Genomic DNA, 25073 nt, shown 5'->3' on the forward strand with positions numbered 1-25073 from the left:
CCCTCAGATTAATTTTCTCATATATTCATGTAAAGAGGTTGATTTTTTCCTGTCTTTAGACTAGGTAAAATATACTACTACTAAGGGTGTGTTTGGTATATCGGAAAATATTTTCTTGAAAAACAAGTAGTAATCTTATTCATTTTTCGGTGTTTGGTACGCAAATTAAGGAAAATAACTTCTCAAAAGTATTCATAAATAATTTAGATACAATAAACATGAAGTCATAAACTTTCGAACCAACAACTTTTCGAACCCACAAATTTCATAAATTTCCAAACTGCTAAACTTTCAAAACCACGAAATTTCGAACCCGTAAACTTTATAATTTCTAAACCCGTAAACTTCCAAACTCATAACTTTGAAACTTGTAAAATTTCGAACCTGTAAACCAAAAGATGAAAAAACTAAAACTGAAAACATATAAAAAAAAAAAAAAAAAATTCCCGGAGGGAGGAGGAGAGGGGGACAGGGGCGGCGGCGGGTGCAAAAAAACAAAAAAACAGAAATTTGAAATTACAAAAAAAAGTAAAAAAAAAAAAATCTTTTTTGTATGGGGTGGGGGGAAGGTGGCGTGGGGGTGGGGTGCAGAAAAAAAAATAGAAATTTGAAAATTACAAAAAAAAAAAAGGTAAAAAAAAAGACTTTTGTGCGGGGTGGGGGCAGTGGAGTGGGTGGTGCCAAAAAACGTAAAAACAGAAGAAGAAGAAGAAGAAGAAGAAGAAGAAAAAAGTAAAAATAATTACGGGGGTGTAGAGTGGGTGGTGACGGAAAAAAACTAAAATTTGAAGGGAAAAAAAAAAAGCATTTTTGAAGAGAGGGTGGGGTTAGGTGGGTGGGTGTGAGGATGTGGGGTGGGTGAGTGAGGGTGGGGAAGGTAGAGAAGGAGTTTTGAAAAATATTTTCTCTTCTCTTGATAAGGAAAATATTTTTCTCCAATTGGAGAAAAATGAGTTCATAAGGAAAATATTTTCCAAAACATTTAAGTCAACCAAACATGGGAAAATTGGAAAACATTTCATACCAAACACACCCTAAGTTTCTAATGAAGTCGAAAATTTCCAAATAATTTTCTTTTCAGAACTTTTTGAGAGAATATATATCAATTGGCCAAAACCGAACTGGAGAATAAAGTGATAATGATATAAGGAGAAAAAGGGAGAAATTGAGCATTTATATGTGGTGTCTGAATTAGAAAAGCTGGGGGGGAGGGGGTTTCCTAACTGAAAAAATGAAAAGGGTCAAAAATTACAGTTGGAAATAGAGCACTTTTATTTTCCGTTATCTTTGGTGTAAAATATGTTCTAGCCGGTAAAAAAGGTCTAAAAGGTTTGCAATAAGTAGATATATTGGATTATAATTTACTGGTGTATTATATACACCTTAATTCAGAATTGAATGTTAACTAAAACCATGACATTCAGCACACCCTATCCAACCTCCATAATAGAATTTATATAGAAATATTGTAATGGTTCCTAATTGTGAAGGATGATTATCTAAGTTTCATTTTTACATCAAGTCATAGGTTTAGTCAGTCTCGTCGTGAGGTGAAATGAAGACTAAGTCCATATCTTCAGCACAATACACTACATATTTAATGGTATACGTGGTGAAAGAGAAGCAATATACACACTACTTATACATGGTCTACAATCTACACAATCACCACAGTATTTCAAGAAATTATGATTGATGGACTTTAAGCAAAGCTTGGTAGACCAAGTCGATAAACTGATTGTCCTGCAATAAAAATTTAGAAAATGAACAATTTCCGACAACATAAATTCAGAAAATGATCAATTTCCTACAATAATAGACAATTCAGAAAACATCCTGTGAGAGCTGTTTCAAACTACTAAAAGCTGTCATGATTACAAATCGATGAAACATCTCTATACACCAATATGTGTTGCATCTCCATGACCTAAACATGCGTTGCAACATATGGTTCTTCAGGACCTAACGATGTACTTGCAGTGGAAAGCACTTAAACTAGTAAATCTTACAAATTTGTAGATTCCTAGGTATTCTTCATCCCAACCATTCCCTAAGGTGGGGCTCAAACATTTTTCACTATTTGTTCTCGGGATGCGCTGGTGCAATGTGTCAAGTTACAGGTCAAGCTTGAGATTTCAAAAAAAATAATTGAATACAATGTTTGTTTATGAAATATGATCATGTTTTGGGGAAAAAGATTTCAAAACTTTTCAAGTTCCCAAAAACTAATTTAGGGCAGTTTTTGGGCGAAATTTTTTAAGCCACTCACAAAACTTCAACTTTTCTTCAAATAATATGCATGTCCAAACACAACTTCAACTTTCAAAAACTATTTTTCAACAAAACTTCAAAAACTCTTTTTTCAAGTTTCAATCAAATCTATGTCCAAACGCTAAATCTAATTTAAAATGAGAATCTGAACTTAGTGAGACTCTTTACAGAGAAATTTCTCATAGCATCTACACATTGAAAAAGAAATTGCACATTAGAAAAAATATGAAGTCAAATACAAGAATTAATTTGACCGGGGATCTTAAGAAACTAAGTATACAAACTGATGCATATGCACTGTAGGATGGCTGTTTATCAGGAAAAGTTGAAAATTTAAACTAGCTACCCTAGGATGAAACTTATACAATATAAGGGATAGCTTTTAACTATTATGCTGATGGTTCTAGTACAACTTATTAAATAAGACCTTAGAGCTTTTGATAAAATAAATAAGACCTTAGAGCTAGCATGTGCAATTTAAACTTTGAGTCACTTACCAGGATCCTTTGATTGTGCACACAAGTCAGAGTGAAGTTAAAAATGTTGAACCCTCCAAATCTCAATGTGTTTGCAAGAAAGTAGTTTTGGTAGATATGCCAAGACCACAAATTTATGGATAATCTCAATGTGTTTGCAAGAAAGCAGTTTGATAGATATGCCAAGCCGACAAATTTAAGGATAAAATGACCAAGATTTATGCAGTTGAACAAAACTCAATTACTGTTCAAGTACACAAAAGATGCATTCAGCAATGATAATATGCAATTAACTAACACAGTAATAGTTATCCGAATAGCAGGCAGAGTACACATATGAACCCTGGATGACAAGATATACCTGAACAAGCATTAGAAGTGCGTCATGAACTTTCTCTCTGCTCAGTGGTCCACTATTTGGAGGAGGCTGAGTAGAAGTGAGAAAAGGAGGTGGTATAGGTGGCGGAAAGGGTTGAACTAGAGGTGTGCCATGTTGGGGTTGTGGATCCACAGGAGGATAAGGAGCAGAAGTTAATATAGCTGAAGAGACAGGAGTTGTCACCAACATAGGTGATGCAGGAGGTGTAAAGAAAGAAGGCTTCACAAGATTTGCAGGGTGATTGGTATTCTTGATCGGGTTAGCAGAATCACGGGGCAACTGTGTAGGAAGTGATGGAGCTGACTGAACAGGTAATGAGACTTGCAAAGTTGGAGCAGGAGATGGTAGGAGGCTTGGAACTCGGGGTGATAGATCAACAGTTTGAGCTGGAGAATGATATGGCTGTCCGGAGTTCACAACATTTGAAGAGGTATGCCCAATACTTGCAGCAGTCTGCAACAACAAAATAGAATCTCAGGACTTTAACATTGGCAGTGGGGGAAGACTGCCCAATACTTTAAAGCCAATGTTTTACTCCAGAAGAAGTCATTCTCATTGATCTTCCATGATGCATTCATCTACTAATGCAGCCTCACTCATATTTTGAAGAAAAATGTGTATTTTTACCCCCTTAACTATGCTCCCAAAAGAGCCAGCTTAATATATAACCTCATTTTCTTCAAAGGCGATGCATTCATCTACTAATGCAGCCTCACTCATATTTTGAAGAAAAAGGTGTATTTTTACCCCCTTAACTATGCTCCCAAAAGAGCCAGCTTAATATATAACCTCATTTTCTTCAAAGGCATATAGCTACAGCTGCTAGTCCCCAAGTGAAGCCATCTCCAAAAATTTCAGTTAGCAATAGAGATAAATTCTTAGATTCCGGGAATTTGATATTCCTCACGGATCCAGATTCTCAGACTATGATTGTCCTCGTATTCTACATTTCCGTACACTTGGTATCATCATTAGTCAACCCTCTTCTGGAAATAAATATTTTCTGCAAATTCCCGGAATAGAACATTGTCCCTCATGAATTTTTCGGGATGGGGGTGCACATGCATCAAGTTACCCAACAACCGAATGAATGAAAATGTGAGCCTTGTAAAACATATATCCAGGGTAATGTATGGTCTCTGTAAAGCGTAAATGATTCAAATAATGTGCATCCATTATAAGTTGGTACAACTTTCATGTAGATTAGGTATAGAAAAAAAAAATCTTCAACCAAGGAAATCTCAGGCGATGGTGGTTTTAAGAAAACGTACAAGGGCCAGCATTCTTTTGCTGCAAGAATTGAGTGACTAGAGAAGCAAATAGGTAGAAATATTGAAAGTTCATGAAGAGATTTAAAGTTTCAAACGTGACAGTTTTAGATGTTAGACGGGAAATTCAACATCAAGATCATTAAGAAAGTTTAGTACATACATTGAAGAAGTTCATAAAGGAAGAATCATCAGCACTATCCCCAATGGTTGAGGTGGTAAATGCTTGTCCAAATGGCCCTTCTATTACTGTACTCATTGGCACCGCTTCATGTTCTGTAAACTCACTACATTTGAAGACATCAGGAGATTTTAAAAATTAGTACAAAACCACATCAAAAAAGGGGGGAAAAATCAAGAAGAATAACAGAAACTCTAATAGCTGAAGAGCAACAAACATTGACTTAGTCGTCACTTATGGACAAATAGATTAACAAGGGAAATATGACAACGAACACAAGATAACAAAGTCATAATTGATTCTTCTATTTCTTCTTTTGCTCCGTAAGTGCCTATGTTTATGTTGGACCCTCATTCTATGAAAAAACATAAATGGGAGATTATCTAGGAAAGTAAGAAGCTCAGGTTCTATTAGATGCGCTCTCAACAAGCAAAAAAGTGGCAGAGATTTAAGGGCTTTGGAAACTTTTTAGGTGTCTCATGGAGGCCAGACGAGGAAACTGCAAAGGCACTGATATTGCAAATTCAAAAGGGATGCAACAGAATAGCAAACCAGGTGATAAGAGAAATCACCAGAAAGAAAGAAGGGGAGATAACAGACAAGAGGATGAACTTTAAAAGTAGGAAAGCGGCATCAATTATAATGCCAAAGAGGGTAATGGAAAGTTAAACACGCCAAAAAGATGGAAGCAAAATCATTTATTTACCTGTTGTTTGCTCGTGGATAGGAGGTAATTTGGGCTTTTGGATGTCAAGGGTAAATAGGTTACTGATGAGGGTTAATAATTTATTCCGGTAGTATACTGGTCAAACCCCACATGAGTTCAGCATAATCAAACAAATCATTTGTTTACTAAAAATTAATAACGAAATTGGACTATTTGCTAGAGATTAACGCGCCTAACCTTGGGATATCAGGCTACCCAAGTCATTAAACAACAGCTCCTAGAACATTCTACACTTTTGTTAATGATGTACATTTTCATTTCTTCTTCCTCTCATTAAAACATCTTGTGTGTCAGCAATTAAGGTTTAAAAGAAGCTTAGTATTCTAAGAAATTAGATTATTTGCTAGAGCTCAACGTACCGGGATTGAATATGATGTTAAATTCCTTAAATAAGAACCTCCTAGAATATTCTTCTTTTACTTTCATGAAGTAGATTTTCATCTCTTTCTTCCTCTCATTAAAACCTATTGAATGCCTGCTAACAAGTTCGCATATGAGATTCACTTTGTGGACAAATTATTCAGGATAATACTGGAGAAGGGTCATCAAAGCAATATGGTCTCCTCAATACATGGACAACCAAATCACCATCCTCTCCCGTGGTCACATTAGATCCTACTCGGATGTAATCAATACAAAGACATCCTTTCATGTTGGAGATGGGAGAAGAATTTACTTCTAGCAGGATTCATGGTTGGACCAGCCTATTAAAAGACTCCTTCCCAGAAATCCTCAGCTTCTTCTTCTTTTTTTTCTTTTTTTTTTTGTGATCAAGTAATAAGATTTTATAAACAATGGGCAAAAGAATTACCCGTTTACAAGACGTAACCAAAAAGTAGAAAACCTTACAAAATGGTAAACGACACCCAATCTTCTATACCTAAACTCCTCAGCTTCGTAAGTAACCCATTAGCTCTTTTATATGATTAAAGAACAACCAGGGATGGAACATCATTTTTAGAAGAAATTGCGATAACTGAGAGTTAGAAAAAGTGCTTGGCTTGCTAAACAAGCTGAACAATCTGCCCGAACCACACAGTTCCCCAGACAGTCTGATTTGGAAGGTCAAGCTAATGGAAAATTTTCAATCAGATCATACTATTCCACCCTAACTCACCCCACCACCCCTTCACATTTCTGGCCATGGAAAAGAATTTGGAAAAGCTTTGCCCCTTCTAAGGTGGAATGTTTTACCTGGTTGGTCACAAAGGGAGCAATCCCACCTTAACAAAATCTGCAGAAATGAGGCATAAACCTATGCAATACATGCGCACTATGTGAAGAGCAAATCGAATACGTAAATCACTTGGTTCTATTTTGCAGTGACTTGGAGTATGATTTTCAGTAATTCGGGGCTTCACTGTCCATGCCTAAAAACACAAAGGAATTTCTTCAATGCTAGTAAAAGAGAGGGCTCAGCAAAAGCTCAACCAAAGTGTGGAACACCATCCCAGCTGCATGTTGGTGGATTATTTGGAGAGAAAGGAACAAGAGAGTTTTTTAGAATAGAAAGAAGAATATAAGTAGCTTGAATTATATTAGAACTTCTTTATAAGATGGTGTGATATGGCTAATGTAAACGGCCATGCTTGACTTTCTTTATTCATCACACAAACTACAAGTAACTGCTTGATGCATCCGTCCCAGCATTCCCTTTATGCTAAGCTTACATTTTAATAGAAATTAATTTATCCAAAAAAAAGTGAAGGGATTGTGAAAGGGTGAATAACAATCATTGGATTAGTATAATGTGTAGTTCATCGTATTAAAATCTACTCATGGTGTATCAACTAACATATGGGTTTGGTTTTAAATTGGACAAGGATTTGTTTCCAATAATATTCTCTGTCTACAGTAAATCACTTTATCCAATTTGATGTTGGTTTTATCAACGGATTAAAATAATTGAAATATACATTTTAAAAGAATGGTATGATAGAAGAATATGTAACAAATTGGAGTAAACTAGGATGGTTGTAGTGGAGGAGTCCTACAAGTATGAAATACGACATGAATATACCTACCAACGTGAAAAAAGTTCTATAGAACAATTCTAAGACCAATAAGGTTATATAGAAGTGCATGCTGGGTCTTTTTTTTTTATAAGGTAAAGTATTATTAATAAAAGTGTACCAAGAAGGTACACAAGAGTACAAACAGAGCAGACAGCACCTACAGAGAGCACTCTATTACATCTTTCCCAACAAGTGAATGTTGGGTCTTAACATATCCACAAAATGCATGCTGTCAAGATACGAATGTTAGGATAGATGTTTCATCATACAAAGTTAGACGAAATTAGAAATAATTACATTATGCAGAGGGTGTAGCTGCCTAAGTGGCATTACATAAAGCATAAAATGAGAGGTCGTCGGAGATGGTAGGATTATATCTTACATAGACCTCCAAATTAACCAATCCATTGGCATGATGCTATGACGATGAAAGGTGCTAAAAAGAGACAAAGTATACAAACATTCACATGGAGTGAGAATCTTTGAAGACCTACAATCTATTGAAATCCAAGCGGATTCGGCTAAGAACATAACACAACGCTATGATGGTTGGAGGTACTAATATGTATATATTGTTATTCCAGTATTCCACATAACACAATACATTGATGATCGCATAGGAACCATCAATCAGCAATAACAATTTGCACAAAGATTATTTTCTTATTCCTTAGAGCAAACAGCCTTTAAGTACTTATCTTCTATCATGCTACAATAATTAAACAGTTTCTTATGATGTACTTTTTTCTTAATCAGGAGTTTCTTATGATGTACTAAAACATGGAAGGGTTATAGCGTCACCAGAAATGAGAATATCCATGAGTAATTACATATAACTTGTGGTTACTGTAAAGAAATTGCTTGACAAACATCTCAATATTCCAAAATAAGAAGAACAAGGGGGGAGAATCAACGACTCCGCACCTTTTTCTTAACTGTGGCTTCAGGGGAACCTTTGAGTATGCACCTAAAATTCTGGAAACCACCACATCAAAGTAAAATTATACGATTTGCAGATTAAGCGCCATGAACACGTAAGAAAAATTACCCAATTACTTCACATACCCTGTACCACTAAAACAAACTAGCAATAAATATTCTCTGATGCCATTTCTATCAACAGATATAGAACAAAGACTAAACTGGTTTTTCTATCTGATATATGTCATTTACATCATGTAACACGAAGACTAAATGGATACAATACAATTTAGACACCTCCACTAACAGAAAGTCAGAGTTGTACAAAAACTGGAAACATAATCGTCGGGCTAAAATAAATCTGATGTTATTGAAATCACATATTTAAAGCCTAAGGTATGTCGTAATTTGACCAAACAAGCTCCAAAAGTTGAAATATTTCATTTATAACAGCCTTCAACTTAATGCCTTTTGATAGAAGAACCTTATCATGTTTATCCCTACCAAATAAAAGCCAAACTACCCTCCAGTTTAAACATAAATTCCGGATTGCTATCAGCCTGACAATAATATCAGGCAACCACAAGTAATTATAAGTACAAGGATAATAACCAGCCCTTAAAATTTTCTCTGAGTAGTTTATTCACTTATTTGTTTCCTCTTTATCATATGAGAAACGTCTATAAGGATCACATATATCAGTTGGTGCTATATGTGTGTATGTTCGGGAGAAGATGTGGATCACCTCTTATAACATTGTTAAGTAGCTACACACTTGTGGTGGGAGGTTATGAATTGGTTCGGAATACAATGGGTAATGCCGAGCACAGTAAAGGAGGCACTATACAAATGGGCTTTTAGAAGAAGCAAGAGAAGACGCAGGGCATGGGATGTCACCACTAACTCTTATGTGGGCAATATGGAACAGAGGAATAGGAGAGCATTTGAAAGGGTCGAGAAAGATTTTGTACATGCAAGGAGTAGCCTCGTGGGTCTAGTTTCCTTTTGGTGCACCCATGAGGTTTTTGTATGTATAGATAACTACGTCACTTCGGTACAGAACCTTATTTTGGTGTAGGTCTCTTTACTTTTTAGTACACTTCTTGTATACGGGGATTTCCCCAACATTAGTAAAACTAGTTACCTTATCAAGAAAATGTCTACAAAATTCGCCACCATAACAGTTGCTTTACGTTGTTTACAGAGAACCATAAATTAATCTACAAGAATGTATTTTCCAACATCATAGATCTCCACTGCAATAATCTCAACTTTCATCTACAACTATACATTTTCTGATAACAAAGAGATAAGCTCCGCTCATAAATAAATCATATAGCTTGGGGCATGAAGACTGAAGAAGATGCCAACCTGCCAAAGAGATCTGCAACCTCCTCACATTCATGTGCATTGTAGAACCAAATACCATTGACTTCTTGGGCTGCATTCCGATACAACAGATATGGAACTTGAACCTCGAACTCAAAGTCTCCCAAGAGATCTTCCACCATATTTTCTGCTTCATATAAAACAGGAAAGCTTCATGCAAGAAACAAATATCACAATTTTCTCAAAATAATCTAATATTCACAAGGCCAATAGAGGAATTTTTTTTTATATTATGTTGTCTCAGAATCATGACCACCAAATCGAGAAGTGTAAACTTAGATGTCAAAAAAAGAATTATTCATAAGAAGCACTACTTTCAAAAATCATAAAATGAACAAAGTAAAAATAAAGAATTCTAAAGGTTCTCCCCTATGTATTTGAAAAAGAGAGGTCCCGCACAAAATTATTAGAAGAAGAAATGGGATTATACCTGTATTCCTCCGGTTCATAACAATAAACTGGAACCTTGGCTGAGAATTCCTAAAATAACATAACCAACAACAATGATATCTAGTCATCCAACCTCCTTATAGGCACACAATCCATCAAAAACCATCAGAATCCCATATTATAACATGGAAAACTACCTATAAAACCCCAAGGAAAACCAGCTAATAATTATATGATATCTGCACAGTGATAACAGTTTCTGACAAGCTGAATTAGAAACAAATTTTTGGACAAGGTACCAGACATTTCTTCATAAATCTTAAGCATAAAAATAGGCTGCGGTGATCTGTGAACTAGACCAGTTTGGATCACCTTGGGGGGGGGCTAGCCTAACCCACCGACCTCCATCCCATGAGGGGAATCTAGTCGGTGGGCCAGCCACACAGTACAAGGCCCATGGGCAGAGCGGAAGTTCAAAGGGGGGAAAAGAAAAGACAAAAAAATGAAGTGGCAACGGTTAGTTAGGTGCCTAAATTTACACATATTTTATTGCTTTGTTATATTAGAAATTACAAGAGTTATTCCTTATTTATTTGGAGGAGAACTATGTCCACTTCCAAGCAAAATAAACCCACCAAACCCTTTTAGCTTAGATGCACTTGATTTGGTATCTAGGCAACTTAATGATATGAATTCAAGTCCCAACGCCTTAAATACTTTTCATGTTTCATTAATTTCTTACAATTATCCCATCTTTTTCTTGAATTATTTTTTTTTATTTATAATCATCTACTTTCCGTCTAAGTATGTGATTCTGTAATTGCATTTTATAGTAAAAGAAAGGGGTCCAAGACTACTTATCAAAAAACGGGGTCTGAGACTAGACCCTCCTAAGGGATTAGGGATCGCTCTGGAAGCGGATAGGCCGATGGTAGGGCATTCACCAGGATCGATCATGATCCCCTGAACTTCTAAATTTTGGGGCTAGATCAGTTCGGCCAGGTCACTTTGCCATGTATATGAATGTTCAATCTAGCATGATAGCAGAAAATACCTACTAAATCTGAAATAACATATAGAACAAAGCCAGACATAAACACTTCCTTTTTAAACAGAAAACTTTAGTTACTTGTCATACTGCAAGCATACCTCTTAACTACAAAGAAAGAACCTTCAACCTCCTTGCGGCTCTGCAATCCAAATTAACCAATAAACAAGTTTTTCTTTAAGATTACATTTCATGAAGACCAACTGACCAGATTATAAATAGGCCTAAAGGCAGGAAGTGGGATTACACAGCGCAATCCCTTAGAATAAATTTTCCAAAACATCCAATTCACCACCTTTTCATCTGAATGATGTATATCACGAACAACAGGTCCAAATAGAGCAAAATTCCATACTAGCTTGGGATGAGGCATTGAGGCATACCTTAATTTCAGTGGTAAGTTTATTTCAGCAATTTTTCTAAACAAATGGACACATTAAAAATTGGTAAACCAAGACTTTCTATATCACACACACCTTAAGCAACATTTCGTTACATACTGCAACACACGATAAGACATGAGTTTGTGTAGCAGCAGCCAGAGGTGGATCTACAGTACTACTTATAAGTTCATGTGAACCCAGTAGTCATTGAAGGGACCCATAAATTTCAAATCCTGGATGCACCTTTGGCAGAGGCAGAGAACTATAATTATGAAATTTATTCTTTCGAACTATCCCTGAGACACTTTGTACAATCATATCCGTCAATGTACACAAACAGAGAGATTAACAATTACTAAATAAATACCTCAGATATACACATATCTACATAAAGCACAAACTCAATATTTTGCTGATATTGAAAAAAAACGACCTGATCAAAAAAGAAATGATGGATTTAAGTTATATACACTGACAGTATAAAGTTTATTTACAGCATCGGTGTTGTTTAACATGTTGTAGTAGGTTGAGTTTAAGTTATATACATCGTTAGTGTAAAAATTACACTATCAGGTCACCCAAAGAGTATCTACTAGTAAGCCTCCTTAAAATGTGGGGATTATAATCTTGAAATAAGACAAGCTAGCTGCTAGAATGTGACTTCATGATGTAAAATTTCACTGGTAAGTGCGTCCTGATGGTGTAAAAGTTCCTTGGTAGATGCGAACGGATGGAGTAAAAATTTCTTACACTGACAAAGTATATAACTTAAACTCTAGCAGCAGCAGGTAAATTATAATTGAGATTTGGCTGCGATTACCTTATAAATGATTTGATAGTGTAAAGATTCTTTACAAAGTGCATAAAACTAAAACTCATAAATAAGTAAATAACGAAGTACTATATAAGTAAATGATATTTTCTGACCCATTGGTTAAGGTCGCCATTGAAGTCGTACAAGGTGACATGAGCAGCGGTGAAGAGGATCTCCTCAATACACGCATCGATTCTCTGTAGGACAGTGAGGTTAAGCGTCTTTCTACTTCGGTCGTCCAGATGCGGCATTAACTTCGACATTTTCCTTCTAGAAACCGATAATAGAGAGAGAAACAGAGACTCTGATCGGAGAACGAAGTCGTAGAGAGAGAAAGGAAGAGATGTAACGTGACTCTGGCTACCAAATAAATTTTTTTTGCCAAAGAGATACCGTCGGAACAAGTCACTTTTACCATATACGCTTTTGGAGTACTGATTTATAAGTAGTATTTTTTTGGTAAGAGGGAACTCCGCTACAACCTGTCTTTCGCGTGTAGTCACCGGGTAAACCTGGTTTATAAGTCCTATTTGTAATTACCATTTATAAGTCAAATTATTAAGTCGCATTCGACTTTGGGCAATTGACATGTTCGATTTATAAGTTGGCAAAGGTCATTGCGATTCATAAATTGAATATGTGAATGCGTTTTATAAGTCGCATATATCGAATAAACTTATACATCGCAACAAGTGATTATAATGTAACCTGATAAAAGCGATTTATTAATCGCAATTAAGGAATGCTATTTATAAAATTAATTAGTGAATGCGATTTACAAACACATTCGCTTAATGCAAATAATATGTACAATTGCGATTTATATGTCGCATTTGGTAATTAAATGTTAATTTCGATTTATAAGTCGCATTACGTAATTGCGACTTAAGTATTCGATAATAATTGCTATTTATAAGTCGTTTTTGTTTTTACAATTTATACGTCGCATTTGCCAATAGCGGCTTCTAAGTCTCATTTGCCAAGTCACTAGATACAACTAATATCACTTACGATTTATAAGTTCCGCGTACCATTTACAATTAATAAGTCTATTTTCTTCTGAATCAAATAAATATTCATAAGTCACATTAAATCAGATGTAGATATTCATTTTACGTCATATTTTCTGTACTCGAAATAAAGTGCTAATACAAAAGACTATAAGGACACAATTTCTTTACTCGTATGATGTATAAACAAGAGTGACATGATAAATCTATTGATGTCTAGCTATAATTATATATTTTAAGTGCATTAATTACCTTACATTTTAGTATTCTCATGCTAAATTGTACTATGTTTGTGCTTAATTGATTTTTTTTTATATGTAGTTACTTTGGAGGTGAAATTGGGAGCAAAATAGAGATTTTATACATTACAAGAATGAATTCATGATTATTTAATTATTGGATATATAATGATTAAAGTTTAATATTACAAAAGAAGACAAAAGAAACAATTGCAAAGAAATGAAAAGTTTAGTAGAAGAATGAGAAACGAAGCAGATTGAAAAGTTAGGCAATTAAAAAAATTGAATTGATTAAAGTTTGCTGGTAAGGAGTTCAAAATTACATACACGTTTTGGAGAAAATGGAGGCATGGACACTTGGAGAACATGGAAGACGTGAGATATGCAGCTGAAAAGAATAGTTAGGCAAGTATCAAATTGACTTAACCAGCAAATTGGAAAACCTTGCGACGCAATGGAATTCCTTCGCGTTACACGGTGCGACGCTTCATCCATCGCGGGGTTCTGCCTCGCGTTATAAGCTGTGACCCACCTTTCCGAGTTCGACGTAATTTTGAATCCTTTTTTGGTCTTGGACTTCGTTATTTGGCCTAGGCCTATTTCTACACCTATAAATAGTCATTAGACAAAGTTTTTATAGAAATTTTGACCAAGGGAGAGCGCGGAGCCACCGTGGAGGCCGGGTTTCATCTTTTCTTCCACCAAACTTAGTAATTTTTATGTTTCTTTGTATGATTTGTTATTTTGCTATCATGTCTATGTGGAGCTAAATTTCACGTTCTAGGGTTGTGGTTCTTTCATGACTATTGTTATTCGGATATTGATTTTGCCTTCTTGATTTATCATATTAGTTTATTTATTCAATCTTGCGCTTAATTATTTGATTGCTTGATCACCAATTGAATATTATCTACGAATCTAGAATTGAACTCGAAAGTGGGAATTCTATATTGCATATAGGATTGAGTAGGGCAAGTTCTTGAACTCGGGCATTGGGAAACGGATTTGTGGTTAGGATAGACATATACCTAATTGCCTTGCTTGGTTGATTTACAGGAATTATAAATGCATTCTTGTTGATTCTAACTCCATAGACATATAGGCGTTAGGTTAGCTTGAATAGGCGAGTAAGAACTCGACAGATTTTTATGAGCAATATTAACCCTGTCAACCAATAAGCTAGATAAATTAGTCGGTCAATTCAATTTAAGAATACAATAGGGTTGCTAGATAGCCCATAACCCTAGATCATTTTTATTACATTGATCTCATAAAAATATGCTCTTTCTCTGTTCAAAGTTCATTATTTATATTTTTTATTAGTTTAGAATCAAATATATTTAGGTTTAATTCTTGTTTAGATAATTAGGATAGTCTAATTTAGTTAATAGTTAATCATAAGTCCTCGTGGGTTCGACATCCGACTTTTAGTCACTTTATTACTTGACGACCGCGTATACTTGCGTGAATGTGTTTGGTCACAACAAATTTTTGGCACCGTTGTCGGGGACTTAAAAATTAGCTATTTTTCTAGATTAGACATTTTTTTTTATCTATTCATATTTTTTTTAGTTTAGTTAGTATTTGTTATTTATTTTAACATGGCATCTTGGAATGAAAATTATTCGAATGATAGTTATTCTTATTTTGATGATCCTTGTCCATATTGTGGAGGACCCACTGGTGGAAAAATTGTTAGAATGTTCCCGGGACCGATTTGTGCGCACAATCTCAATCCTTTGAGTGGAATATTTATAATATGTGTGGTGGTCAAGATGACCATTGGGATGGTTGTCCTAATTCTGTTCATCTTTCTCTGAGCCCTTATTATGATCTTTCTAATGATGTTTCTGAGTTTGATAGGGGCAATGAAGTGCAGGATATGGAACTTGATGCATATATTAGGGATATTCTGAGGCAAGTAGCAGAGCAACAGGATGAACTCAAAAAAGATATGAAAAGAATGAGGGCAACAATCACAAGAATGAAGGCCAATATAGAAGAATTGAATGAAGAGAGCGAGTACCAGCAAGAAGATAATTTTGAAAAAGTGAAGATTTTGAGTCATATGTCGCTGGTGGAACAATCCGAAAGATTAGAAATATATGAGGCTCGACGTGAGGAAATTACAGATGAGATGAGATACTTTATAGAAGGAAGAGCCAAATTGGGACAAGAGATCGATAAATTTGGCACTACTATTCACGACTTAGAGGCTCAATTGAATACAAAGGTTGATGCGTCTAACGCCCAACAAAATAGTAATGAGTTGTGTAAAGCTGAAAATGAGCTTATACGCCAAATTGAGGAGCTAAAAGTGGAGAGCCAATCACTCGAGCATATTTTTGTTGATGATGCCCATGTTGAGAAAAGGACACTAGAGCCATGTGAGGAAGTAGATAATGTTATATTTGAAGATTCTTGTGTATATAAATATGAGGATGTAAAGAGTAATACAATTCTAGAGTTAGGGCGTATTGGTCCTAATTCCAATCATTTTTTCACATTGTGTTTAGATAGTAAGATACTAATCAAGCCATCTGAGCCTATGTGAGAGTCAAAGAGTGAGGATGAGAGTGCTTATATTCTTGAATTTGTCATGCCAAAAAGCAAAAAATACATTCTCCATCTAAAAGCCGAGAAGTGTAGAGTAAAAAATTTATTACTTGGCCTGGTTATCTTTGTAGCCCCACCACTGGAGCGTAGTCGCAAACTGGATGCCATGTTAGGGGTTCAATTCATAAGTTCGAGGTGGAGGCAAAAAGTGATTCACGTCGTGCCGCTACGTTAAATCAGGCGCTTGTTGGGAGGCAGCCCTGCTTTACTGCTTTCTTTTATTTTTGTTTATTTTTATTTTATTTTATTTTTATTATTTTGTAGTATTTATTTTTATTTTGTAGGATTATGAGCATAGGAAGTAAAGCCATTAAAAGAGTGCAAAAGCGAGCTAAATGGTGAGGACTAAGTGTGGGGTGCCCACACAAAGGACGATGCCTGGGGGAAGTCTGAGTACCTCGTGAGCCGCTATTGCTTCTGCCTTTGGCCTACCAGGGAATCTCGTTTACCCTCTTATTATTTATAGTGTGCATTGAGGACATTGTAAAATTTTAAGTGTGTGGTGAGGAGATCGTTTGGATGATTTTTTGTGCTATTTTAGCTTAGTTGTAGTACTCATTCTTAAGTGTAGTAGCTTTTGTGGGGGGGGGGGATGAAAAAAGTAGAAAAATTGGACTTTTCCCGACGATTGATCTCCTAGACAGTTTTCTTGAGGGATTAAAGTCTAAAAAAAAATCCAAAAATATGTCTTTTTGCTTTCTTTAGGTAGTAATAATTCCCTATGGCTTTTCTTTGTGCCTTAGTTCTTTTCCATGGGATGTAGTTTGAACCGGATAGTTTTTTTCTTTCGGAGTAGATTAGGAATTTAGGAAATAAAATGAGGAAGAATGATGAACCTAAGCGCCCTTGACTTGTTTCATAGTAGCATATTTATGCTTTGGCATGTGTAGTATCTCCCCTATATTTTGATATTAATCTTGATGCCTTTATATATTGGATAGCATGTTTTGTGACGACTATTTCTCATTTTCTTGACTTGTGTTCACTTTGCGCTTAATACTTAATATCTCGTGGCTCCGTGAATACTTGCATTATTTGAGAGTCGGAATAGGACCGTCCCTTAGTGAGTCATATGCCGTGTGTGGTGAGAATTTTTGTGTAGTCCATGTATTGTACTTGTGTCTAGAACTTACCCGGTATGTGAGTTGAAACGAAATTTGAGGTGATGCTCGGCTTGAAAAATGATTTTAGGCTTTCTTTGATCTTTTTTAGCTTATTGCTTATCACAAATAAAATTTATCCCTAGTTAACTATTTTGAGCCTATTGACTTTTATGTGGTACCCACATTACAAGCCTATACCCTTTTTATTCTTAATTGACATTGTTTTGATCTTTTTACCTCTTAAAATACTTTAATTGTTAGATAAGCACTAAAAGAAGTAAGAAGGGACTAATTAAGTGTGGGGTGACTTTTGAGCGGAACCAATGAAAGAAAGAAGGGTGCACTTATTTTGTAAAATAATACACCACTAGCGGAAATTGAAAGAAAAAAAAGAAGAAGAGAAAAATCTGGAAAAAAAAAGAAAGAAAAATATAGATGAATAAATTATTGTCTTGTTCTTGCTAGTGGGTATGAATTAAAGTAATGCTTAAAGAAAGAGAAAATATTGTTGGGGGTGATATTATTTGTGAAATTGAAGTGGTGTTGAAGAATTTGCGCTTAAGTTATTTGATGATGTGTTAAAGTGCTTAGGAGGTTGAGTCATTATTCCTAAAATATATCTTACCCTTCTCTTAGCCCACTTTACAACCATGAAAAAGTCCTAATTGATTTTAGATCGAGCGAGCTTACATTAGTAGAGATTTACATTAAGGGCAAGCCTATGGTACCAATTGCATGCATGTGACTTCTTTTGTGAGAGTGAGCGATTTTCTTTGATATATGTGAGCATGAGATTCAAATGTGTGGATTGATTTTACTCTCTTTGATTTTGTTGTGAGGGAACATGGTTTCACGAGGGATAGGTAACATTATTAGATTTCTCTATGATGTTGGGTGTTCAAGCCATGAGTGCATTGTGATATCAAATTGATTTTTGAGGCTTGGATTGTTGTGAGCATGTTGTCTTTGTTTGAATATTTTTGAAGAATGACATAAGTAAAGGGAAGTGTATGTGATTGCATACGCTAGTGTTTAATTGTTGCTATCAACCATAGTCATTTGTGTAGAGTGCTCAAAGATAGAGTAATTTATTTGTTGACTCGAGGACGAGCAACATTTAAGTGTGGGGTAGTGATGTCTAGCTATAATTATATATTTTTAGTGCATTAATTACCTTACATTTTAGTATTCTCATGCTAAATTGTACTATGTTTGTGCTTAATTGAGTTTATTTTATATGTAGGTACTTTGGAGGTGAAATTGGGAGCAAAGTAGAGATTTTATACATTACAAGAATGAATTCATGATTATTTAATTATTGGATATATAATGATTAAAGTTTAATATTACAAAAGAAGACAAAAGAAACAATTGCAAAGAAATGAAAAGTTTAGTAGAAGAATGAGAAACAAAGCAGATTGAAAAGTTAGGCAATTAAAAGATTTGAATTGATTAAAGTTTGCTAGTAAGGAGTTCAAAATTACATACACGTTTTGGAGAAAATGGAGGCATGGACACTTGGAGAACATGGAAGACGTGAGATATGCAGCTGAAAAGAATAGTTAGGCAAGTATCAAATTGACTTAACCAGCAAATTGGAAAACCTTGCGACGCAATGGAATTCCTTCGCGTTACACGGTGCGACGCTTCATCCATCGCGGGGTTCTGCCTCGCGTTATAAGCTGCGACCCACCTTTCCGAGTTCGACGTAATTTTGAATCCTTTTTTGGTCTTGGACTTCGTTATTTGGCCTAGGCTTATTTCTATACCTATAAATAGTCATTAGACAAAGTTTTTATAGAAATTTTGACCAAGGGAGAGCGCGGAGCCGCCGTGGAGGCCGGGTTTCATCTTTTCTTCCACCAAACTTAGTAATTTTTATGTTTCTTTGTATGATTTGTTATTTTGCTATCATGTCTATGTGGAGCTAAATTTCACGTTCTAGGGTTGTGGTTCTTTCATGACTATTGTTATTCGGATATTGATTTTGCCTTCTTGATTTATCATATTAGTTTATTTATTCAATCTTGCGCTTAATTATTTGATTGCTTGATCACCAATTGAATATTATCTACGAATCTAGAATTGAACTCGAAAGTGGGAATTCTATATTGCATATAGGATTGAGTAGGGCAAGTTCTTGAACTCGGGCATTGGGAAACGGATTTGTGGTTAGGATAGACATATACCTAATTGCCTTGCTTGGTTGATTTACAGGAATTATAAATGCATTCTTGTTGATTCTAACTCCATAGACATATAGGCGTTAGGTTAGCTTGAATAGGCGAGTAAGAACTCGACAGATTTTTATGAGCAATATTAACCCTGTCAACCAATAAGCTAGATAAATTAGTCGGTCAATTCAATTTAAGAATACAATAGGGTTGCTAGATAACCCATAACCCTAGATCATTTTTATTACATTGATCTCATAAAAATATGCTCTTTCTCTGTTCAAAGTTCATTATTTATATTTTTTATTTAATTAGTTTAGAATCAAATATATTTAGGTTTAATTCTTGTTTAGATAATTAGGATAGTCTAATTTAGTTAATAGTTAATCATAAGTCCTCGTGGGTTCGACATCCGACTTTAGTCACTTTATTACTTGACGACCGCGTATACTTACGTGAGTGTGTTTGGTCACAACATCTATCATTTGAATTGAGAAGCAATATCAATGTTGATCTTCAAATTTACATATTTTACCCATCTGTGTTTATTTATACATATTTAATTAGTCTTAATTCGTTTGGGATATTTTGTATTACTCTGACTTCAATTAATTGTTGTTTTTCTCTTGCCCCTTGTACAATTCATGTGACCTACTCTAAATAAATTTTATATATCTGCAGACTATATTAGAAGTTAGCACTACTAGAAATTCGGTAAAAATCGACCAACGTTAGTCGGTAATGGCAAAAAACCGATCAAAATGCGACCATTTACGTGTGGACGGTATTTTTGTGGTCGAAAAGGAATACCGACCAAAGTTGGTCGGTATTTTAATTATGTAATAAAAAATTCACCATCTGGGAATCGAACCGGGGTCTGTACTGTGGCAGGATACTATTCTACCACTAGACTATTTGTACATTTTATTTTAAGACTGTCTTTTATTTGATTTATACTCTTTAATTGTATTTTCGCACGAAAATAACCGACCAAAGTTGGTCGATTTTTTTAAATGACCCGCTGAATTAACTGACCAATTTTGGTCGGTTTTTTTAATATTAATTTTTATTTATATTAATTAAAAAAACGACCAAAGTTGGTCGGTTTCTTGAAACATAAATTTCGCGGGACTCAAAAATAGTTTCCCGCATTTTTGCGCCAAAGAAAACCGACCAAAGTTGGTCGGTTTCGTAAAAAATAAATAATATATATATATATATTGAAAAACCGACCAACTTTGGTCGATTTTTTGGTCGGTTTTTTTACCGAGTAAAGTTGGTCGGTCGACCTTGGTCGGTTTTTACCGAATTTCTAGTAGTGTAGAGTCTTTATTTATTAAGGACTATAATCAAAGGTTCTTTAAATGGTAAGTAGCAATCAGTGTGACAAAAACCTGCAATGATACATAGATTTTGCAAATATATATACTACTTAAAACGCAATTCATAGATTCATTTTTTGAAACAAAATTTATAATTTCACTTGGTAAATATTTTCTGTATCGTATCAGGGAACCTAATAATTACAAAATCAAGGAATTTATAAAATGCATTTCAATAATATGAGGGAGTTTATAAAATGCATTTCAATAAAACCACCCTTTTAATTTATTATAATTATGAAGGTTCCTCTTTAGTTCAGCGGATTACCACTTGACATATTCTTAAGTTTATTGTCATGAAGTCTCCTTGTATAAAGTAGTTATAGAGTTATATAATAATATGCAATATTTTGAAACTACTTAATTAAATGATACTATACAACTAATAATTTAGAGCCAGTATTATGAAGAAATATTTTGTTAGCTCTGTACTATGCATGATTCTTTCGTCAGTGATGTTAAAAATGCGTCTACACGCTATTATTTGTGTTTTCCATTAAGCAAAGAGGTTCATAATAATTTATAAATTGTAATTTAGATTGATATTATGCCGAAGTGGTTAAGAATCGTCAGAACATATTAAATCGAAATTTAATAAGTAATTTTCATAATAACAAATTAGGTATAAACTATATATTAGGAGAAATTTGTGTCAAAAATAGGTGCTGTTGCAACAAGTTGGATAGATAAAGGAAAAATGGAATATAGGCAATTGCAAGTGGAACAGAAATTTCATAATTCACCAATTGTAGTTTATAATATTTTTTTCTTTCTTCATTAAAAGCTACAAACACCAACACAACAATACAAATAAATACCCACACTCTCCCCACCCAAATAACAGAAAAGGAAAAGAATAAAAAGGAAGCACATTTGACAAGGGAATAAATTACAAAAGTAACAAGAAGGAATGAAATAGAAAGATCAAAGTGAATATACTATGGCTTTAATGTCTCTTAAGAGCTATAGCAGAGAGAAGCACCATTAAAAGAAAGATAACGACTGTGACAAAGGCCGCCACCACTGCTCCACTGGTTGTTTGGCAAAAATCGCCAAATTGGTTGCAGAATGCTAGCCAATTAGCGTCTTGGTTTCCGTTGTGAGCCAAATACACTATGGCCGCCGAAGCCCCTGCTGCCGCCGTTGTCAATGTGACAAAGGCCTGTAAAACGTGAACAATAATGAAAATTATATATATAACTAAGATTTTTTTTCGCCAAAGTGTATTTTCTAACATAATTATAACATTTTTACCAACTCACATATATAAATTACAATTTCGACTATTTGTGAAATTTATTTTGTTATTCAAGTTTAATTGGGTTTGATACAAGTAGTAGTTCTTACAGTGTCAAAGATGATGAGGAGCAGCCTTGGAACAACTGCATGGGAGCGTGCAATGCACACTATAGAGAATGGTATGGAGAGGACTAGGTAGCCAACCACTATTGACATGGCTACCACAAAAAACCTGCAAAATATATAGGGAACAATTAAGTATTTTCTGATTATACATGCAAATATTTGCACAAGTAGAGTGTAGAAAAATGATGACCATAAGTGACGGCGTTCATATAAGGTGATCATTAGTAACAAGATCACGAGAAAATAAGGCGGATTTCATTTATACTATAAACAAGTTAAAAATATACTGATAATTACTTACGTAAAAGTAGGAAGATCGTCGTAACCGGCTTCGAATTGAAAGAATTGAGTGAAGAAAGGAAGAGTTTCTCCAGCAGTGCCCATGCCAACAGCAGCACCAATGGAAGTAGCAACAGCTGCAATTCTCAAGATGAGATCAAAAATAGCAATGCCTCTCTTGGGATTACCAGCTCCCTTATCATGTCCAACAACAGCAGAAATAGCAGGAGTTGATCCCAAAAGTGGTGCTTTGCCTCTCCTTTCTAATTTGCTGCTCTCTCCCATCTCAATCGTGGTTGACTCGTGACTTTTCTCCATTTTGATCAAAGAGATAAAACAAATAGAGAACAAAAGAGAGAGAATTTTTTAAGTCTTGAATATTGCTTTTGTTTTCTTGATTGCTCAATGCCTGTGATTTGCTTGCTTGTGATGAAAATGACAAGGTGGAATAGAGCTTATATAGAGAGGTATGAGGAGGGTTTGTTCTACAAGTAGGTTATATAAAAAAATATATATAGTGCTAAATAAGAATGAAATTTTTAAAACGAGGATTATCAGTTTTAAGCTGATGGAGCTAGCAAGGAGGAGTGATTATTTTTTTGATAATGGAGCAAGAATAGGAGTGGTTGTTTTATTCTAATCTAGAAATGAGATTTTAAAGGTTGAAGTATTCTTTTTAATTATAACTTCGTATTTATTTAGCTAAAGGATCAAGAAGAGTGGTTGTTCAATTCTATTAGCTAGTATTTGAAAATGGTTAATTTATTAGCGCCAAATCAACTTTACATCAGAAAGCAAAAAGGGGATTGGGGCAGATAGAATGAGAATGATTGGTGGACCAAGTTTGATACTATTTGGAAAACCATATCATATTACCTAATCTTATTATTATAATCCTTTGACTATCATTGCTATAATTAATTAATAGAAAACGGATTTTTATATAATGTCAAGAATAACTTTTTGCATGGATGAATAGATGAGCCAAGTCAAGCTTATTCATTCCCATGAGTTGACAACTAAACAACGAACTTCTCCCCTAATCCATTAAGCAAACTTTTATTTTCTCCACCCCCGCACACACCCCATCTAATACATTTCGTTGAGATAATTAATCCAAAAGGGCTTCTTAATAAAGTAATGGAAGAATTTTATCATAGGAATACTTACTTTCATGAATTCATCAATATTTTCTCTTTAGAGGGTTATCTTAAATACGGTGGCTCTCTTTTTCCTTTTTGTATTTATTTTCTTATAACTGATAACAGATACAAATAAAAATATTGTTTCAATCATAGTGTCCCGTATTTTAGAGATAAATCTGGGGATTAATGAGAGTTGGCAATTCCTAGCCAGGCCTTCTTTCCATGGTTGAAGTAGGCTAAGGATGGGGAATGAAATATTATTATTTTTAACATTTTATTGAGAAGGCTGACAAAATGTCAATTTCAGATTATGATACCAGGTTGGGCAAGTGTCTGATAATATTTTTCTTTTATTGACAAGTGATTGAATAAATTAGATATACTTTTTACCGGTTTACCTTTTAGTTATTATTATTTGGATAATTAGGATAAATGATATTTAAACCTAGAAACTAATGGCAATCAATTCCAACACTCATTGTGCTGTGTGTAAGCAGAAAGGGAGAAAGGTAAATATATGAAAATTGCATAGGCAGAAATCAGGTACTCAACGAATGAATCAAGCCACTTAAACAGCTAGTATTTATCTAAATTAATTTCTCAACTCACCTGAAATCAATAAAATAAAGAGGACACTCAAAATAGTTCTAAGTTGATGGTCCACCGAAAATCGTTTCTCTACCTCCACAAGGTAAGGTAAGGTCTGCGTACATATTACCCTCCCCTGACCTCATATTGAGGGAGTATACTGGGTATGTTGTTGTTGTAGTAGTACTCATAATAGTTATGTGTATTGTCTTGTGATGATAATCAAGAGATATACAAGAATTGTAAAAGACTCAACTGAATTTGAGATACAAAATTAACCTAGACTTGGTTGACCTAGAGCAAGCCAATTCCAACAAAAATAACCTATAATTAGATAGGGTGAAATAACCTATAATTGGATAGGGTGAAATAGATACACTAACAAGGTGTGAAATTAGGAAGTGAAAGAGGGGTAATGAATATTTCGGGGAAGTGCACAGTTAGCCACTAATTAGAGACGTCCTTACTTTTTAACCACTGTTTAAAATGTATTTACTCTTTAACCAGTGCTTAATAAATTTTTATCCGCCTAGACAAAAATACCCTTGTGCTAGACATGGGTGTCGTGTAAATATTAAGAACATGGTGTCCTAACTTCATGAGTGTTGTGTAAATATTAAGGACAAAGTATCATGTATTTGCACCTTCTGTTGTTAAACTTTAGGACATCATGTCCTTAACTTCATACGTGCAATGTAAATGTTAAGGACATGGTGTCCTTAACTTCATGTGTGCAGTGTAAATGTTAAGGACATAATGTCCTTAACTTGTATTTGCACCTTCTGTTGTTAAACTTAAGGACATCATGTCCTTAACTTCATATGTGCAGTGTAAATGTTAATGACATAGTGTCCTTAACTTTATGAGTGTTGTGTAATTATTAAGGACATGGTGTCCTTAATTTCATGAG

The 25073-nt window shown here is 34.7% G+C and overlaps 2 protein-coding genes across 8 annotated transcripts; both read right to left on the reverse strand.

Moving 5' to 3' along the window:
• Nucleotides 1-1437: 1437 nt before the first annotated feature.
• On the reverse strand, nucleotides 1438-12671 carry LOC104112425 (mRNA-decapping enzyme-like protein). 7 transcript variants are annotated; one of them, XM_018776441.3, is made up of 10 exons: nucleotides 12376-12511; nucleotides 11542-11744; nucleotides 11361-11448; nucleotides 11167-11207; nucleotides 10058-10107; nucleotides 9610-9754; nucleotides 8242-8292; nucleotides 4558-4681; nucleotides 3109-3579; nucleotides 1438-1743 (listed from the first exon to the last, which is right to left on the reverse strand). In XM_018776441.3, exons 2-10 carry the CDS (start codon nucleotides 11583-11585, stop codon nucleotides 1687-1689), a joined length of 1071 nt encoding a protein of 356 aa, XP_018631957.1. In that variant the 5' UTR covers nucleotides 11586-11744; nucleotides 12376-12511; the 3' UTR covers nucleotides 1438-1686. The 7 variants fall into 7 exon arrangements, with proteins under 7 accessions (XP_018631957.1, XP_009620642.1, XP_009620640.1 ...); XM_009622347.4 differs by having other exon boundaries at nucleotides 9610-9757; XM_009622345.4 differs by lacking the exons at nucleotides 11361-11448; nucleotides 11542-11744 and having other exon boundaries at nucleotides 9610-9757; nucleotides 12376-12671.
• Nucleotides 12672-21522: 8851 nt separating this feature from the next.
• LOC104088820 (casparian strip membrane protein 1-like) lies at nucleotides 21523-22881 on the reverse strand. Its single transcript, XM_009593562.4, has 3 exons — nucleotides 22453-22881; nucleotides 22134-22257; nucleotides 21523-21948 (listed from the first exon to the last, which is right to left on the reverse strand). Exons 1-3 carry the CDS (start codon nucleotides 22746-22748, stop codon nucleotides 21733-21735), a joined length of 636 nt encoding a protein of 211 aa, XP_009591857.1. The 5' UTR covers nucleotides 22749-22881; the 3' UTR covers nucleotides 21523-21732.
• Nucleotides 22882-25073: the final 2192 nt, after the last annotated feature.

This window comes from Nicotiana tomentosiformis, chromosome 7 (assembly GCF_000390325.3).
Source record: "Nicotiana tomentosiformis chromosome 7, ASM39032v3, whole genome shotgun sequence".
NCBI classification, from domain to species: domain Eukaryota; kingdom Viridiplantae; phylum Streptophyta; class Magnoliopsida; order Solanales; family Solanaceae; genus Nicotiana; species Nicotiana tomentosiformis.

What these genes read in the sequence shown, in the direction of transcription:
- LOC104112425 (XM_009622345.4), bottom strand. Translation starts at nt 12,525, where the DNA reads ATGTCGAAGTTAATGCCGCATCTGGACGACCGAAGTAGAAAGACGCTT. An exon ending in ATGGCGACCTTAACCAATGG is followed by an intron (nt 11,208 to 12,375) that starts GTCAGAAAATAT and finishes TTTGGATTGCAG; the next exon opens with AGCCGCAAGGAGGTTGAAGG. An exon ending in AAGCCACAGTTAAGAAAAAG is followed by an intron (nt 4,682 to 8,241) that starts GTGCGGAGTCGT and finishes CTTCAAATGTAG; the next exon opens with TGAGTTTACAGAACATGAAG.
- LOC104088820 (XM_009593562.4), bottom strand. Translation starts at nt 22,748, where the DNA reads ATGGAGAAAAGTCACGAGTCAACCACGATTGAGATGGGAGAGAGCAGC. An exon ending in GACGATCTTCCTACTTTTAC is followed by an intron (nt 22,258 to 22,452) that starts GTAAGTAATTAT and finishes TATATTTTGCAG; the next exon opens with GTTTTTTGTGGTAGCCATGT. An exon ending in TCCTCATCATCTTTGACACT is followed by an intron (nt 21,949 to 22,133) that starts GTAAGAACTACT and finishes CACGTTTTACAG; the next exon opens with GCCTTTGTCACATTGACAAC.